General features: G+C 44.0%; 2 protein-coding genes across 2 annotated transcripts in view; one reads left to right on the top strand and one right to left on the bottom strand.

Moving 5' to 3' along the window:
• brat1 (BRCA1-associated ATM activator 1) overlaps positions 1 to 13,237 on the bottom strand; it is a 28,673-nt gene extending 15,436 nt beyond the window's left edge. The window contains exons 1-6 of the mRNA XM_046338408.1: positions 13,001 to 13,237; positions 12,627 to 12,769; positions 12,242 to 12,396; positions 4,182 to 4,191; positions 2,428 to 2,696; positions 217 to 380 (exon numbers count right to left, since the gene is read on the bottom strand). Of these exons, the coding sequence (XP_046194364.1) occupies positions 217 to 380; positions 2,428 to 2,696; positions 4,182 to 4,191; positions 12,242 to 12,396; positions 12,627 to 12,753 (725 nt within the window). The 5' untranslated portion in view covers positions 12,754 to 12,769; positions 13,001 to 13,237. The remainder of the gene's footprint in view (positions 1 to 216; positions 381 to 2,427; positions 2,697 to 4,181; positions 4,192 to 12,241; positions 12,397 to 12,626; positions 12,770 to 13,000) is intronic.
• A 96-nt stretch (positions 13,238 to 13,333) lies between these two features.
• The window catches only part of LOC124024493, a 29,026-nt gene continuing 24,859 nt past the window's right edge, over positions 13,334 to 17,500 (top strand). Inside the window, exons 1-3 of the mRNA XM_046338407.1 lie at positions 13,334 to 13,566; positions 14,524 to 14,725; positions 17,079 to 17,110. Coding sequence (XP_046194363.1) covers positions 13,467 to 13,566; positions 14,524 to 14,725; positions 17,079 to 17,110 — 334 coding nt within the window. The 5' untranslated portion in view covers positions 13,334 to 13,466. The remainder of the gene's footprint in view (positions 13,567 to 14,523; positions 14,726 to 17,078; positions 17,111 to 17,500) is intronic.

Raw genomic sequence — 17,500 nt, 5'->3', positions numbered from 1 at the left:
GTGTGTGTGTGTGTGTGTGTGTGTGTGTAGGACTGAGTGAGGACAGAGAGAAGGAGACTAATCTTATTGGACAAGTCCATGTAGTCCCTCCCCCGTTTCAGTGATTTTTTAAACTAAATAAACAGCACGTTGTCGTAGCAACCTGGTTACCTTGGAAACAAAAGCGATGTTCAGAATCAACCCAACACCATAATGCGGTCCGATCACCAAACACACCTGTATGTAGCCAGCAGGACGTCCATTAGAGGCTGCGCGACTGCTCTGCGGCCTTCTCGGACCAACCCCTCCAGAGGCCTCAGGACTCGCCTGATCACCGAGCCCCGCAGAGGAGCCTCCAGCTCGGGGAGAGTCAGGGCCAGCAGCCTCAGCCCCTGGAGCACCTGGTGACACGTCATAACAGTAGAAGACCATTATAAAAACACCTTCAGAAAAACATCATTATTATTATTAAAGGGTTCGCAGCGTGAAAACTACGTGGAAAATTATGATTAAATGACTGAACAAATCATTTTAAATGGAACTGTAACTAAGTAAACTTATACTCTGTTTTATTATATCTGATTAACACTATGAGTTCATAAGAAGGGATTGTGTGACACGGACAAGGAGTAATTAAAGTCAATGAACACCATTCCAACTAGGAAGATAGAAATGGGTTGTGGATTAAGTAAACAGATGAGGTAGTTAACCTGTGGTTGAACCGACCAAACTGAGCTCTGGGGTGTTTTAGATAAGGCAGTGAGTGCATTCCTATGTTTTCTGTTAATTAGAACGGTCAGCTAAGTGGTGATCGATAATGTTGGGGGGGGGTCAAAAGTTAATTCAGTTATGTTGTGTGACCTGTGAGTAAGTTAGAATGAACTTTTAACCTCACTTAATTCTAGGTCGGGATTCATTCTAGAAGCAATGAAATGACATGTTATTGTATATAAACTGTTGCTCGTGGTAAAGTGGCAGCGCTCCGGGAATAAATTCTGTTACCTATTATTGAAAAGACTGGTCTCCCGTCTATTTTATGCAAACAAGAATCTTATAAATTCTCAAAAAATAGATTAAGGGAATTCCATTAATTAATTAAATTACAGTAACAGAAACCTTTTGTTATTCTCATAACTCTATATATATATGGTCAAATAACTCAAGCGTAGATTGCTCACTTTTTTTCTAAGTTGTCTGTTAGAAACTAGAGGCCTTAGGTCTTCGCGAGCGGCGTAGCGGTCTAAGGCAATGATCCCGCAGTGCTAGAGGCGTCACTACAGATACGGATTCGATCCCGGGCTGTGTCGCAGCCGGCCGCGACAGGGAGTCTCACGAGGAGGCGCACAATCGGCCCAGCGTCGTCCAGGTTAGGGGAGGACTTGGCCGGCCAGGACGTCCTTGTCCCATCGCGCTCTAGCGACTCCTTGTGCCGGCCGGGACGTCCTTGTCCCATCGCGCTCTAGCGACTCCTTGTGCCGGCCAGGACGTCCTTGTCCCATCGCGCTCTAGCGACTCCTTGTCCCATCGCGCTCTAGCGACTCCTTGTCCCATCGCGCTCTAGCGACTCCTTGTGCCGGGACCAGCTGTATATAACAACATGTCCACATTTATCTATATGCCAACAGTGAGCAACAACACCTAATTTATCATAACTATTAGATAACAAATACTAATTGCTAAATTGCCTCGTATATATTCAGCCAATAGCAGGACAGGAACATGGTTCAAATCACACACTAAACAGAGAACATCCCTGGTCATCTACTGCCTCTGATCTGGAGGACTCACTAAACAGAGAACATCCCTGGTCATCTACTGCCTCTGATCTGGAGGACTCACTAAACAGAGAACATCCCTGGTCATCTACTGCCTCTGATCTGGAGGACTCACTAAACAGAGAACATCCCTGGTCATCTACTGCCTCTGATCTGGAGGACTCACTAAACAGAGAACATCCCTGGTCGTCCCTACTGCCTCTGATCTGGAGGACTCACTAAACAGAGAACATCCCTGGTCGTCCCTACTGCCTCTGATCTGGAGGACTCACTAAACAGAGAACATCCCTGGTCGTCCCTACTGCCTCTGATATGGAGGACTCACTAAACAGAGAAACGCGGATAAACGTGGATGAACATGGTATTTCCTTCACTGATTGCACATAAAGGAAGATAGTTCCTACATGATACTTCCTTTGTTATCCAACTGATCTTGTGTCCTTTCTGTCATCCTGTGAACCCGTTCATTGCTGCACGCAGCTATAATTATCTGTCTTCAACCACTTCTTAATATAATAATAATAATAATAATATAATAATAATATATGCCATTCTTCTCCTCCCCTCCCCCTCCTTTCCTTTCCCTCCCATCTCCTCTAGGGGCACCGCTGTAAAAAAAAAAAAACATTTTATATATATATATATATATATATTCTCAATCAACCAATCGTACCTGGGTGTGGCTGTCTGACTCCAGAGAGATCTCCAGGTGCTTCAAGATCTCCATGGTGATGGAACACCCGCTTCCTGGACTTGTCTCCATGGTTATGTCCAATTCTACCTCTTCCTTATTGGGTGGAACAGTGAGGCCATTCCCCTGGGTTGTGTGTGAGGTTGTAGCCGGCTGGTGGAAGGTTAGGAGGCGGGCCAGGAGGTGATTTGCGGCCGAGGCGACGAATAGGCTGGGGTCAGTCTGTAGCTGGAGGAGGGGTTTGGTCAGGCCTGAGGAGATACAATCAAATACATTCGCTTCGTAAACAACAGGTGTAGACTAACAGTGGAATGCTTTCTTACGGGCCCTTCCCAACAATGAGGAGAGAAAGACAATAGAGAAATAATAGATAAACACAACATGTAATAATAAATACACAACGACAACATGACTGTTTACACAGAGTACCAGTACTGAGTTGATGTGTGGTACCAGTAATGAGTTGATGTGTAGGGGTACTAGGTAATAACATGGCTGTATACACAGAGTACCAGTACTGAGTTGATGTGTGGGGGTACTAGGTAATAACATGGCTGTATACACAGAGTACCAGTACTGAGTTGATGTGTGGGGGTACTAGGTAATAACATGGCTGTATACACAGAGTACCAGTAATGAGTTGATGTGTAGGGGTACTAGGTAATAACATGGCTGTATACACAGAGTACCAGTAGTTGAGTTGATGTGTACACAGGGTACTGAGTTGATAATAACATGGCTGTATACACAGAGTACCAGTACTGAGTTGATGTGTAGGGGTACTGGTTAGTTGATGGGTGGTGGTACTAGGTAATAACATGGCTGTTTACACAGAGTACCAGTACTGAGTTGATTTTGAGGGGGTACTAGGTAATAACATGGCTGTATACACAGAGTACCAGTACTGAGTTGATTTTGAGGGGGTACTAGGTAATAACATGGCTGTTTACACAGAGTACCCGTACTGAGTTGATGTGTAGTGGTACTAGGTAATAACATGGCTGTTTACACAGAGTACCAGTACTGAGTTGATGTGTGGGGGTACTAGGTAATAACATGGCTGTATACACAGAGTACCAGTACTGAGTTGATGTGTAGGGGTACTAGGTAATAACATGGCTGTATACACAGAGTACCAGTACTGAGTTGATGTGTAGGGGTACTGGTTAGTTGATGGGTGGTGGTACTAGGTAATAACATGGCTGTTTACACAGAGTACCAGTACTGAGTTGATGTGTGGGGGTACTAGGTAATAACATGGCTGTATACACAGAGTACCAGTACTGAGTTGATGTGTAGGGGTACTAGGTAATAACATGGCTGTATACACAGAGTACCAGTACTGAGTTGATGTGTAGGGGTACGAGGTAATAATATATTTTTTAATACTTAGCTGTCCTATGAGTGGTCTGAGACAGGCGTTTAGATTCTGTTTGTTCAAGTGCAATGTTAATAACGATGGTTTTGGAAAACCGCTCAGAGATGTAACGTTGCTCGTACGAACAATGAAATTCGCCTTAAGGCCCGGTTTCCCAAAAGCATGTCAATCGCCCTTCACACTGCCCTTTCTCACCTTGACAAGAGGAACACCTATGTGAGAATGCTGTTCATTGACTACAGCTCAGCGTTCAACACCATAGTGCCCACGAAGCTCATCACTAAGCTAAGGACCCTGGGACTAAACACCTCCCTCTGCAACTGGATCCTGGACTTCCTGACGGGACGCCCCCGTTCACATCGAGGGGGCTGTAGAGGAGCGGGTCGAGAGCTTCAAGTTCCTCGGTGTCCACGATCAACTCCTTCGTCAGTGATCAGGCCTAGCACTCGATGTGAACGGGGGCTCGGCTCTGAGTTCCCTGTAGTCCACGATCAGCTCCTTTGTCTTGCTGATGTTGAGAGAGAGGTTGTTGCCTTGGCACCACACTGCCACATCACTAAGGATCTATCATGGTCCACACACACCTACACAGTCGTGAAGAGAGCAAGACAATGCTTCTTCCCCCTCGGGAGACTGAACAGATTTGGCCTCAGATCCTCAAAGTTCTACAGCTGCACCACTGAGAGCATCGTGACTGGCTGCATCACCGCCTGGTATGTTATCTTGCTACGGCAACTGCTCATCATCCGACCGCAAGGCGCTACAGAGGGTAGTGAGTACAGCCCAGTACATCACTGGGGCAGAGCTCCCAGCCATCCAGGACCTCTATACCAGGCGGTGTCAGAGGCCCTAAAAATGGTCAGACTCCAGCCTCCGTCATAGACTGTTCTCTCTGCTTCCGCACGGCAAACGGTATCGATGCATCAGTCTGGAACCAACAGGATAGCTAACTGACTACCTGACCAGTTTAGATAGCTAACTGACTACCTGACCAGTTTAGATAGCTAACTGACTACCTGACCAGTTTAGATAGCTGGCTAGACTACCTGACCAGTTTAGATAGCTAACTGACTACCTGACCAGTTTAGATAGCTAACTGACTACCTGACCAGTTTAGATAGCTAACTGACTACCTGACCAGTTTAGATAGCTAACTGACTACCTGACCAGTTTAGATAGCTAACTGACTACCTGACCAGTTTAGATAGCTAACTGACTACCTGACCAGTTTAGATAGCTAACTGACTACCTGACCAGTTTAGATAGCTAACTGACTACCTGACCAGTTTAGATAGCTAACTGACTACCTGACCAGTTTAGATAGCTAACTGACTACCTGACCAGTTTAGATAGCTAACTGACTACCTGACCAGTTTAGATAGCTAACTGACTACCCGACCAGTTTAGATAGCTAACTGACTACCTGACCAGTTTAGATAGCTAACTGACTACCTGACCAGTTTAGATAGCTAACTGACTACCTGACCAGTTTAGATAGCTAACTGACTACCTGACCAGTTTAGATAGCTAACTGACTACCTGACCAGTTTAGATAGCTAACTGACTACCTGACCAGTTTAGATAGCTAACTGACTACCTGACCAGTTTAGATAGCTAACTGACTACCTGACCAGTTTAGATAGCTAACTGACTACCTGACCAGTTTAGATAGCTAACTGACTACCTGACCAGTTTAGATAGCTAACTGACTACCTGACCAGTTTAGATAGCTAACTGACTACCTGACCAGTTTAGATAGCTAACTGACTACCTGACCAGTTTAGATAGCTAACTGACTACCTGACCAGTTTAGATAGCTAACTGACTACCTGACCAGTTTAGATAGCTAACTGACTACCTGACCAGTTTAGATAGCTAACTGACTACCTGACCAGTTTAGATAGCTAACTGACTACCTGACCAGTTTAGATAGCTAACTGACTACCTGACCAGTTTAGATAGCTGACTAGACTACCTGACCAGTTTAGATAGCTAACTGACTACCTGACCAGTTTAGATAGCTAACTGACTACCTGACCAGTTTAGATAGCTAACTGACTACCTGACCAGTTTAGATAGCTAACTGACTACCTGACCAGTTTAGATAGCTACTGACTACCTGACCAGTTTAGATAGCTAACTGACTACCTGACCAGTTTAGATAGCTAACTGACTACCTGACCAGTTTAGATAGCTAACTGACTACCTGACCAGTTTAGATAGCTAACTGACTACCTGACCAGTTTAGATAGCTAACTGACTACCTGACCAGTTTAGATAGCTAACTGACTGACCAGTTTAGATAGCTAACTAGACTACTGACCAGTTTAGATAGCTAACTAGACTACCTGACCAGTTTAGATAGCTAACTGACTACCTGACCAGTTTAGATAGCTAACTAGACTACCTGACCAGTTTAGATAGCTAACTGACTACCTGACCAGTTTAGATAGCTAACTGACTACCTGACCAGTTTAGATAGCAGTTTAACTGACTACCTGACCAGTTTAGATAGCTAACTGACTACCTGACCAGTTTAGATAGCTAACTGACTACCTGACCAGTTTAGATAGCTAACTAGACTACCTGACCAGTTTAGATAGCTAACTGACTACCTGACCAGTTTAGATAGCTAACTGACTACCTGACCAGTTTAGATAGCTAACTGACTACCTGACAGTTTAGATAGTTTAGATAGTTTAGACTGACTACCTGACCAGTTTAGATAGCTAACTGACTACCTGACTAGTTTAGATAGCTGACTGACTACCTGACCAGTTTAGATAGCTAACTGACTACCTGACCAGTTTAGATAGCTGGCTGACTACCTAACAGTTTAGATGACTACCTGACCAGTTTAGATAGCTAACTGACTACCTGACCAGTTTAGATAGCTAACTGACTACCTGACCAGTTTAGATAGCTAACTGACTACCTGACCAGTTTAGATAGCTAACTGACTACCTGACCAGTTTAGATAGCTAACTGACTACCTGACCAGTTTAGATAGCTAACTGACTACCTGACCAGTTTAGATAGCTAACTGACTAACTAGACTACCTGACCAGTTTAGATAGCTAACTGACTACCTGACCAGTTTAGATAGCTAACTGACTACCTGACTGACAGTTTAGATAGCTAACTGACTACCTGACCAGTTTAGATAGCTAACTGACTACCTGACCAGTTTAGATAGCTAACTGACTACCTGACCAGTTTAGATAGCTAACTGACTACCTGACCAGTTTAGATAGCTAACTGACTACCTGACCAGTTTAGATAGCTGGCTAGACTACCTGACCAGTTTAGACAGCTAACTGACTAGTTTAGATAGCTGACTAGACTAACTGACAAGTTTAGATAGCTGACTAGACTACCTGACCAGTTTAGATAGCTGACTAGACTACCTGACCAGTTTAGATAGCTGGCTAGACTACCTGACCAGTTTAGACTACCTGCAGTTTGGCTAGACTACCTGACCAGTTTAGATAGCTGGCTAGACTACCTGACCAGTTTAGATAGCTGGCTAGACTACCTGACCAGTTTAGATAGCTGGCTAGACTACCTGACCAGTTTAGATAGCTGGCTAGACTACCTGACCAATTTAGACAGCTAGCTAGACTCCCTGACTAGTTTAGATTGTTGGCTAGACTAACTGACTAGTTTAGATAGCTGACTAGACTACCTGACCAGTTTAGATAACTGACTAGACTACCTGACCAGTTTAGATAGCAGACTAGACTACCTGACTAGTTTAGATAGCTGGCTAGACTACCTGACCAGTTTAGATAGCTGGCTAGACTACCTGACCAGTTTAGATAGCTGGCTAGACTACCTGACCAATTTAGACAGCTAGCTAGACTCCCTGACTAGTTTAGATTGTTGGCTAGACTAACTGACTAGTTTAGATAGCTGACTAGACTACCTGACTAGTTTAGATAGCTGTCTAGACTACCTGACTAGTTTAGATTGTTGGCTAGACTAACTGACTAGTTTAGATAGCTGACTAGACTACCTGACTAGTTTAGATAGCTGTCTAGACTACCTGACTAGTTTAGATAGCTGTCTAGACTAACTGACCAGTTTAGATAGCTGACTAGACTACCTGACCAGTTTAGATAGCTGACTAGACTACCTGACCAGTTTAGATAGCTGACTAGACTACCTGACCAGTTTAGATAGCTGGTATCGTATTCTACTATTCTAATTCTCAACAGTAGACTACCTGACCAGTTTAGATAGCTGACTAGACTACCTGACCAGTTTAGATAGCTGGCTAGACTACCTGACCAGTTTAGATAGCTGACTAGACTACCTGACCAGTTTAGATAGCTGACTAGACTACCTGGCTAGTTTAGATTGTTGGCTAGACTACCTGACTAGTTTAGATAGCTGTCTAGACTACCTGACTAGTTTAGATAGCTGTCTAGACTAACTGACCAGTTTAGATAGCTGACTAGACTAACTCACCAATCTAAATAGTGTTGGCTGACATGTCTAATTGAGTGGCTGACTAACAACAAGTATTCTACTATTCTAATTCTGCTGACTAGAGTGTTGAAATCGCTATTCCTTGTTTATGCTACTATTCTAATTCTCAACAGTATGTGTATTCTACTATTCTAATTCTCAACAGTATGTGTATTCTACTATTCTAATTGTCAACAGTATGTGTATTCTACTATTCTAATTGTCAACAGTATGTGTATTCTACTATTCTAATTCTCAACAGTATGTGTATTCTACTATTCTAATTCTCAACAGTATGTGTATTCTACTATTCTAATTCTCAACAGTATGTGTATTCTACTATTCTAATTCTCAACAGTATGTGTATTCTACTATTCTAATTCTCAACAGTATGTGTATTCTACTATTCTAATTCTCAACAGTATGTGTATTCTACTATTCTAATTCTCAACAGTATGTGTATTCTACTATTCTAATTCTCAACAGTATGTGTATTCTACTATTCTAATTCTCAACAGTATGTGTATTCTACTATTCTAATTCTCAACAGTATGTGTATTCTACTATTCTAATTCTCAACAGTATGTGTATTCTACTATTCTAATTCTCAACAGTATGTGTATTCTACTATTCTAATTCTCAACAGTATGTGTATTCTACTATTCTAATACTATTCTAATTCTCAACAGTATGTGTATTCTACTATTCTAATTCTCAACAGTAGTATCTACTATTCTAATTGTATTCTACTATTCTAATTGTCAACAGTATGTGGTATCACTCTCTACTATTCTAATTGTCAACAGTACTTTGTGTATTCTATGTAAACGATATTCTAATTCTCAACAGTATGTGCAATTCACAACTATTCTACCTCTCAACAGTATGTGTATTCTACTATTCTAATTCTCAACAGTATGTGTATTCTACTATTCTAATTCTCAACAGTATGACAGTGTATTCTACTATTCTAATTCTCAACAGTATGTGTATTCTACTATTCCAATTCTCAACAGTATGTGTATTCCCTACTATTCTAATTCTCAACAGTATGTGTATTCTACTATTCTAATTCTCAACAGTATGTGTATTCTACTATTCTAATTCGACCAACCAGATAGTATATTCTGACTCTTTGAAGAGCTCTATAGTACTACTGTTGCTACCGTATCCAACATACCAGAAACCCATAGAAAGGCTTCTCTAGATAGGAACTACTGTTGATAGAAACCCAAAGAAAGGCTGCTCTAGATATTATACTACTATAGTACTACTATTGAACATAGAAACGATAGTATACTACTATATACTACTGTTGATTCAAATCTAGATAGTATACTACTATAGTACTACTGTTGATCTTCAGGTTGGAAAGATTTGAATGACCAGCTCTAGAAAGATGAGTTGCCCCCATACCTACCAGCCTTCCAGGAAGTGGAAGGAATTGGCGCATCATGATTTGGATCCAGCCAATCCGCACGGGATGACCAGTTCCCAGTTCGACTTTAACGGACTTGAAGTAGGAAGTCTGAGTGGAATGACTAGTTCCCAGTTCGCTTTAACGGACTTGAAGTAGGAAGTCTGACCATATTGACTGGAATGACCAGTTCTATTACCACCATAATTATCCTATTACCATAATGACTATCCTATTACCATAATGACTATCCTATTTAACGGACTTGAAGACTATCCTATTAGGAATTGACTATCCTATTCTGAGGTTTACCATATTGACTATCCTACCATAATGACTATCCTATTACCATATTGACTACCCTATTGCCTATTACCATAATGACTATCCTATTACCGTATTGACCATCCTATTACCGTATTGACTATCCTATTACCATATTGACTACCCTATTACCAGCCTGATCTATTACCAGGAAGTGGAAGGCCTATTGTGACTATCCTATTACCATATTGTGCTCTATCCTATTACCATATTGACTATCCTATTACTATATTGACTACCCATCATGTCTACCCTATTACTATATTGACTGGATCCAGCCAATTGACTACCCATGGCTCTACCCCTATTACCATATTGACTATCCGCATTGACTACCCATGGCGGATCCTCCCATTGGCCAGCCACCTATTACCATTGACTATCCTATTACTATATTGACTACCCTATTACCATAGGCCACCTGACTCTATCCATTATGGATTGACTCCTGAGATGGGATGAAGAGATAGACTAATGTCTATCCAGGTGAATTGAAAGCTCCGGCGCCCAATCACAAACGGACTCCTAAAACCCTAAGCACTTGTGGAGAGCTCTAGGATTTTGATTGGTGTAAGACTATCCTATGGTGAAACTTCCACCTGGGACTATCCTATTACCATATTGACTATCCTATTACCGTATTGACTATCCTATTCCCATATTGACTACCCCTGACTATCCTATTACCATAATGACTACACCTGACTCTATCCTATTACCATAATGACTACACCTGACTCTATCCTATTACCATAATGACTACACCTGACTCTATCCTATTACCATAATGACTATCCTATTACCATATTGACTACCCCTGACTATCCTATTACCATAATGACTACACCTGACTCTATCCTATTACCATATTGACTATCCTATTACCGTATTGACTATCCTATTACCATATTGACTACCCCTGACTCTATCCTATTACCATAATGACTACACCTGACTCTATCCTATTACCATAATGACTACACTATTACCATATGACTACACCTGAGACTATCCTATTACCATATGACTACCTATTACCAATGACTATCCACCTGACTATCCTATTACCTGACTATCCTATTACCATAATGACTACACCTGAGACTATCCTATCCTATTACCATATATTGACTACACCTGAGACTATCCTATTACCATAATGACTACACCTGACTCTATCCTATTACCATAATGACTACACCTGTTGGGCCTGAATATGAGATGTGTTTCTGTCTTCTTTATCATCCATATATATGTACATATTCTTATTCCATCCCTTTAGATTTGTGTGTATTTGGTAGTTGTTGTGCATTTGTTAGATATTACTGCACGGTCAGAACTGCTAACCAGTATGTGACCAATAACATCTGCTAACCATTATGTGACCAATAAATCTAACCATGTGACCAATAACATCTGCTAACCATGTGTATGTGACCAATAATATATGTGACCAATAACATCTGCTAACCATGTGTATGTGACCAATAACATCTGCTAACCATGTGTATGTGACCAATAACATCTGCTAACCATGTGTATGTGACCAATAACATCTGATAACCATGTGTATGTGACCATTAACATCTGTATGTGACCAATAACATCTGCTAACCATGTGTATGTGACCAATAACATCTGCTAACCATGTGACCAATAACATCTGCTAACCATGTGTATGTGACCAATAACATCTGCTAACCATGTGACCAATAACATCTGCTAACCATGTGACCAATAACATCTGCTAACCATGTGTAGGTGACCAATAACATCTGCTAACCATGTGATGTGAATAACATCTGATAACCATGTGTAGGTGACCAATAACATCTGCTAACCATGTGTATGTGACCAATAACATCTGCTAACCATGTGTATGGTGACATGTGTAATAACATCTGCTAACCATGTGTATGTGACCAATAACATCTAACTATGTGAACCATCTGATAACCATGTGTATGTGACCAATAACATCTGATAACCATGTGTATGTGACCATTAACATCTGCTAACCATGTGTATGTGACCAATAACATCTGCTAACCATGTGTATGTGACCAATAACATCTGCTAACCATGTGTATGTGACCAATAACATCTGCTAACCATGTGACCAATAACATCTGATTTGTGTGCGTTTCCTTCTACCCCTGCAATACTACCTGGATGGATTGAATATATCTATCAGTCAGTCAGTTCACCTGCAGCAGGTTGAAGCCGTGTTGGCTGGCCGCCAGCAGGCCGGAAAGCTTGAGGCTGAAGGAAAGCATGCTGGGATCTGTAGTTTTGTCCAGACACGCGGTGGATATATAGTCCACCAGACAGGGGCAGGACTCCAACAGGGCCAGGCCATGGTCTGGAAAACATCGCCACAGGTGTTATTAGGTACTATTGTCTGTGTCTATATAGGAAGTCTCTCACCCTTGCTGTGTGTGAGAGATTATATAGGAAGTCTCTCCTCCTCACTGTGTGTGAGAGATTATATAGGAATCTCATCCTCGCTGTGTGTGAGAGATTACATAGGAAGTCTCTCCTCCTTATTCTTGCTTGTGAGACCTTTCTCTCTCTGTGTGTGTGTCTCCTCACCCTCCTTGGTGAGACCAGTGAACCAGTCCAGCAGTTTCTCCAGGCTGGTGTCGTCTGGTAGGGACTGTCTGGGGTCCGCTAGTACAGCGCACACCCGAGGCAACAACACCAGGCACTCGCTGTCCATGCTGCTTAGATGATGGGGAAAAGCCAAGAGGGGGAATATGACTTTAGTTTAGACAGATTGTATTAGCTCTGGTCCAGGGCGTTTAGTAAGCGTTCATCGAGTCTAATAGTAAAGCACACAGCCGCCCTGGACCAGAGCAAGCTAAGTAAAGTAAGGAACTGTATGGCAACACCTTCCTCATCAAGTTAACCAAGTCAGCTACACAAAACAACGGAGTTGAATGACAAATGCATGATAACTACAGTACCTAGGTATATGTTGAAGATATCTGAGAAGCAAGTTAGGGACAAATTGACGGAGCTTGATCGATAGCAATCGCCTAAAAAGTATCTCGCGGGATTGAAACCGTGTTTCGTTTTACCGGAGCGTTCATGGATTCCCTCACTACGGAAAGTAAGAAGGACCAGTCAAGGTCTGTGTGTAAAAAAAAAAAAAATCGATTTAAAAAGAAATGAACAGCAACTGCGCATTTTCTCCGATCTCATACAATCTGGTAAACTGAATCTAAAAGGCATCGCATCGCACTGCAGCCTATCGACACACTAACACGTGTCTGCGGCGAAACCGGAAGTTAAACTCCTCCTCGACGTTTCCGCCGCAATTCGTCCATTTTCACGTAAATCGCACATGGTGCTACACACACAAAAAAAAAAAATCTAAATTTTTACACCGATTTTAGCGTCGACTAAAACACACTTGTTTTCGCCTGTTAAATGCACGACACCGAGGATATGCCGGTTGGTGTGGATTTCGACGAGGAGGAACCGTCGTTCAGTGACCCAGAAGACTTTGAAGATGATGTCGACGATGAAGGTGAGGAAACGCAGGAAAGACGCCGGATTATAAACGCGGCCTGGAGAGCCGCTTAGCACGTTGTTTTTAAACACATAGTAGATGGCTACAATGCCATCATATGTAGTACATGGACATATAAACCCAAATGGATATAAATCATTTAAATATTTAAAATATATTTGAAGGTTAATGGTGAAGATCAGTTAATGAGGACGTGCATTAAGTGATAATGCTAGTTAGCTACAAGGCCATCATATCTAATATAGACCAAAATGGATATAAATAATTGTTTAAATTAAATACATTTTAATTAAATTAAACTTGAAGATCAGTTAATGATGATTTTTTTGTTTTGAGGATGTTCATTTTAAGTGATAATATTAGTTAGCTACAGTAGCTGCTAAAAGCTAACAGTGGATTCATTCATACAGATGACCAACCAAAAGGAGAAATATATCTACGTCTGTGACATTTGACAACATTTAGTTTGTTAGCTGTCTTCTTATTGTACATAAATGCTGATGCATAACTGTTGTTAGTTGAAGCGGGACATTTTGACTCCCCGCCGTCAGTGTTTCACTGTCTAACCTCAACTACCAGCTGTCAGATAATAGTGAATGCAGATGTGTGTTTTTATAAACTATAACAAAGCCCCAAACTACATCCTCATAGCCTTTACACAAGTTTCATTTTCAACAGGTGTGGCAAAAATGGTAAATTCACTTTCTGGGGGGGACAACAGCTAATTTTAGGTGACATTGTCGCCAGTAAATTGGTAAAACATGTAAAAAATGTATGCACACATGAGTCGCTTTAGATATAAAAAAAAGTGTATGCTAAATGGCATTATTATTACATGGGGCCTGTCATTGTCTATACACAATCACTGATATGGAAAACCCTGGTTTGATCAAACTACCTCATCAAATAACATGTTCTTTGCCCTCATCCACCTCATCCCCTCCTCCCCTGTAGAGCTACTGGGTGACCTGCTGCGGGAGAAGCCCCAGGAGGCAGACGGGATCGACTCTGTGGTTGTCGTGGACAATGTGCCCCAGGTCGGCCCCGAGCGCCTGGAGAAACTGAAGAACGTCATCCACAAGATATTCTCCAAGTTCGGCAAGATCACCAACGAGTTCTACCCCACGGTAGACGGACCTGAAGGACTCACTAAGGGGTGAGAAGTAGGGTGCAGGGAGGCTGTAGCAGGGGAGCAGGGAGGCTGTAGGAGGGGTGCAGGGAGGCTGTAGGAGGGGTGCAGGGAGGCTGTAGGAGGGGTGCAGGGAGGCTGTAGGAGGGGTGCAGGGAGGCTGTAGGAGGGGTGCAGGGAGGCTGTAGGAGGGGTGCAGGGAGGCTGTAGGAGGGTGCAGGGAGGCTGTAGGAGGGTTCAGGGAGGCTGTAGGAGGGGTGCAGGGAGGCTGTAGGAGGGGTGCAGGGAGGTTGTAGGAGGGTGCAGGGAGGCTGTAGGAGGGTGCAGGGAGGCTGTAGGAGGGTGCAGGGAGGCTGTAGGAGGGTGCAGGGAGGTTGTAGGAGGGGTGCAGGGAGGCTGTAGGAGGGTTCAGGGAGGCTGTAGGAGGGTTCAGGGAGGTTGTAGGAGGGGTGCAGGGAGGCTGTAGCAGGGAGGCTGTAGCAGGGAGGCTGTAGAAGGGAGGCTGTAGCAGGGAGGCTGTAGGAGGGGTTCAGGGAGGCTGTAGGAGGGGTTCAGGGAGGCTGTAGGAGGGTTCAGGGAGGCTGTAGGGGGGTTCAGGGAGGCTGTAGGAGGGTTCAGGGAGGCTGTAGGAGGGTTCAGGGAGGCTGTAGGAGGGTTCAGGGAGGCTGTAGGAGGGTGCAGGGAGGCTGTAGGAGGGTGCAGGGAGGCTGTAGGAGGGTGCAGGGAGGCTGTAGGAGGGTGCAGGGAGGCTGTAGGGGGGTTCAGGGAGGCTGTAGGAGGGGTGCAGGGAGGCTGTAGGGGGGTTCAGGGAGGCTGTAGGGGGGTTCAGGGAGGCTGTAGGAGGGTGCAGGGAGGCTGTAGGCAGGGGGAGGCTGTAGGAGGGTTCAGGGAGGCTGTAGGAGGGGTGCAGGGAGGCTGTAGGAGGGTGCAGGGAGGCTGTAGGAGGGGTTCAGGGAGGCTGTAGGAGGGGTGCAGGGAGGCTGTAGGAGGGTTCAGGAGGAGGCTGTCAGGAGGCTGCAGGGGGGCTGGAGGCTGAGGGGGTGCAGGGAGGCTGTAGGAGGGTGCATGGAGGCTGTAGCAGGGAGGCTGTAGGAGGGTTCAGGGAGGCTGTAGGAGGGTTCAGGGAGGCTGTAGGGGGGTTCAGGGAGGCTGTAGGAGGGGTTCAGGGAGGCTGTAGGAGGGGTTCAGGGAGGCTGTAGGAGGGTTCAGGGAGGCTGTAGGAGGGTTCAGGGAGGCTGTAGGGGGTTCAGGGAGGCTGTAGGAGGGGTTCAGGGAGGCTGTAGGAGGGTTCAGGGAGGCTGTAGGGGGGTTCAGGGAGGCTGTAGGAGGGGTGCAGGAGGGAGGCTGCAGGAGGTTAGGAGGGAGGCTGTAGGAGGGGTTCAGGGAGGCTGTAGGGGGGTTCAGGGAGGCTGTAGGGGGGTTCAGGGAGGCTGTAGGAGGGTTCAGGGAGGCTGTAGGAGGGTTCAGGAGGCTGTAGGGGGGTTCAGGGAGGCTGTAGGAGGGGGGGAGGCTGTAGGAGGGTTCAGGGAGGCTGTAGGAGGGGTTCAGGGAGGCTGTAGGAGGGGTTCAGGGAGGCTGTAGGAGGGGTTCAGGGAGGCTGTAGGGGGGTTCAGGGAGGCTGTAGGGTTCAGGGTTGTCACGATACCAAGTATTAACGAAGGAAATAAAATGAAACGGACTGCATTTCTTGAGGAAGTCGGTCCTAATGTTAGCCGACACACAGTCCTAATGTTAGCAGACACACACACACAGTCCTAATGTTAGCAGACACACACACACACAGTCCTAATGTTAGCAGACACACACACACACAGTCCTAATGTTAGCAGACACACACACAGTCCTAATGTTAGCAGACACACACACACAGTCCTAATGTTAGCAGACACACACACACACAGTCCTAATGTTAGCAGACACACACACACACAGTCCTAATGTTAGCAGACACACACACACAGTCCTAATGTTAGCAGACACACACACACAGTCCTAATGTTAGCAGACACACACACAGTCCTAATGTTAGCAGACACACACACAGTCCTAATGTTAGCAGACACACACACACACACACAGTCCTAATGTTAGGGGGAAAACAGCTGTATGTTGTCAACCACAGCCACGTTTGTTTATTTTCCAAGCTATAGCACAATATTTTACACAAAGTAGGTTTTTAAAGGACCAAAGAGCTTAGTATTTGTTTGCTGAGGAAATCTGGTATGTTAGTATCACAATGCTGGTATCATAGCAACACTGTTCTGGTGTAGGGCGAGTAGTAGAGTTTTAGTAGTAGTTCATGTTTTATCTCCTATTACCTCTGTAGGTACATGTTCCTGGAGTATCCCACTCAGTTAACCTGTAGTTATCTCCTCTATAGGTACATCTTCCTGGAGTATCCCACTCAGACCTGTAGTTAGTTAACCTGTAGTTATCTCCTCTATAGGTACATGTTCCTGGAGTATCCCACTCAGACCTGTAGTTAGTTAACCTGTAGTTATCTCCTCTATAGGTACATGTTCCTGTTCCCACTCAGACCTGTAGTTATCCATCTTTCCTGGAGTATCCCACTCAGACCTGTAGTTAGTTAACCTGTAGTTATCTCCTCTGTAGGTACATGTTCCTGGAGTATCCCACTCAGACCTGTAGTTAGTTAACCTGTAGTTATCTCATGTTTCTCCCACTCAGACCTGTAGTTAGTTAACCTGTAGTTATCTACATACTTCCTGGAGTATCCCACTCAGACCTGTAGTTAGTTAACCTGTAGTTATCTCCTCTATAGGTACATGTTCCTGGAGTATC

Source organism: Oncorhynchus gorbuscha, unplaced genomic scaffold, assembly GCF_021184085.1.
Source record: "Oncorhynchus gorbuscha isolate QuinsamMale2020 ecotype Even-year unplaced genomic scaffold, OgorEven_v1.0 Un_scaffold_1880, whole genome shotgun sequence".
NCBI classification, from domain to species: Eukaryota; Metazoa; Chordata; class Actinopteri; order Salmoniformes; family Salmonidae; genus Oncorhynchus; species Oncorhynchus gorbuscha.
The sequence above is the reverse complement of the archived record's forward strand: the minus strand, read 5'-3'. Positions and strand labels throughout refer to the sequence as shown.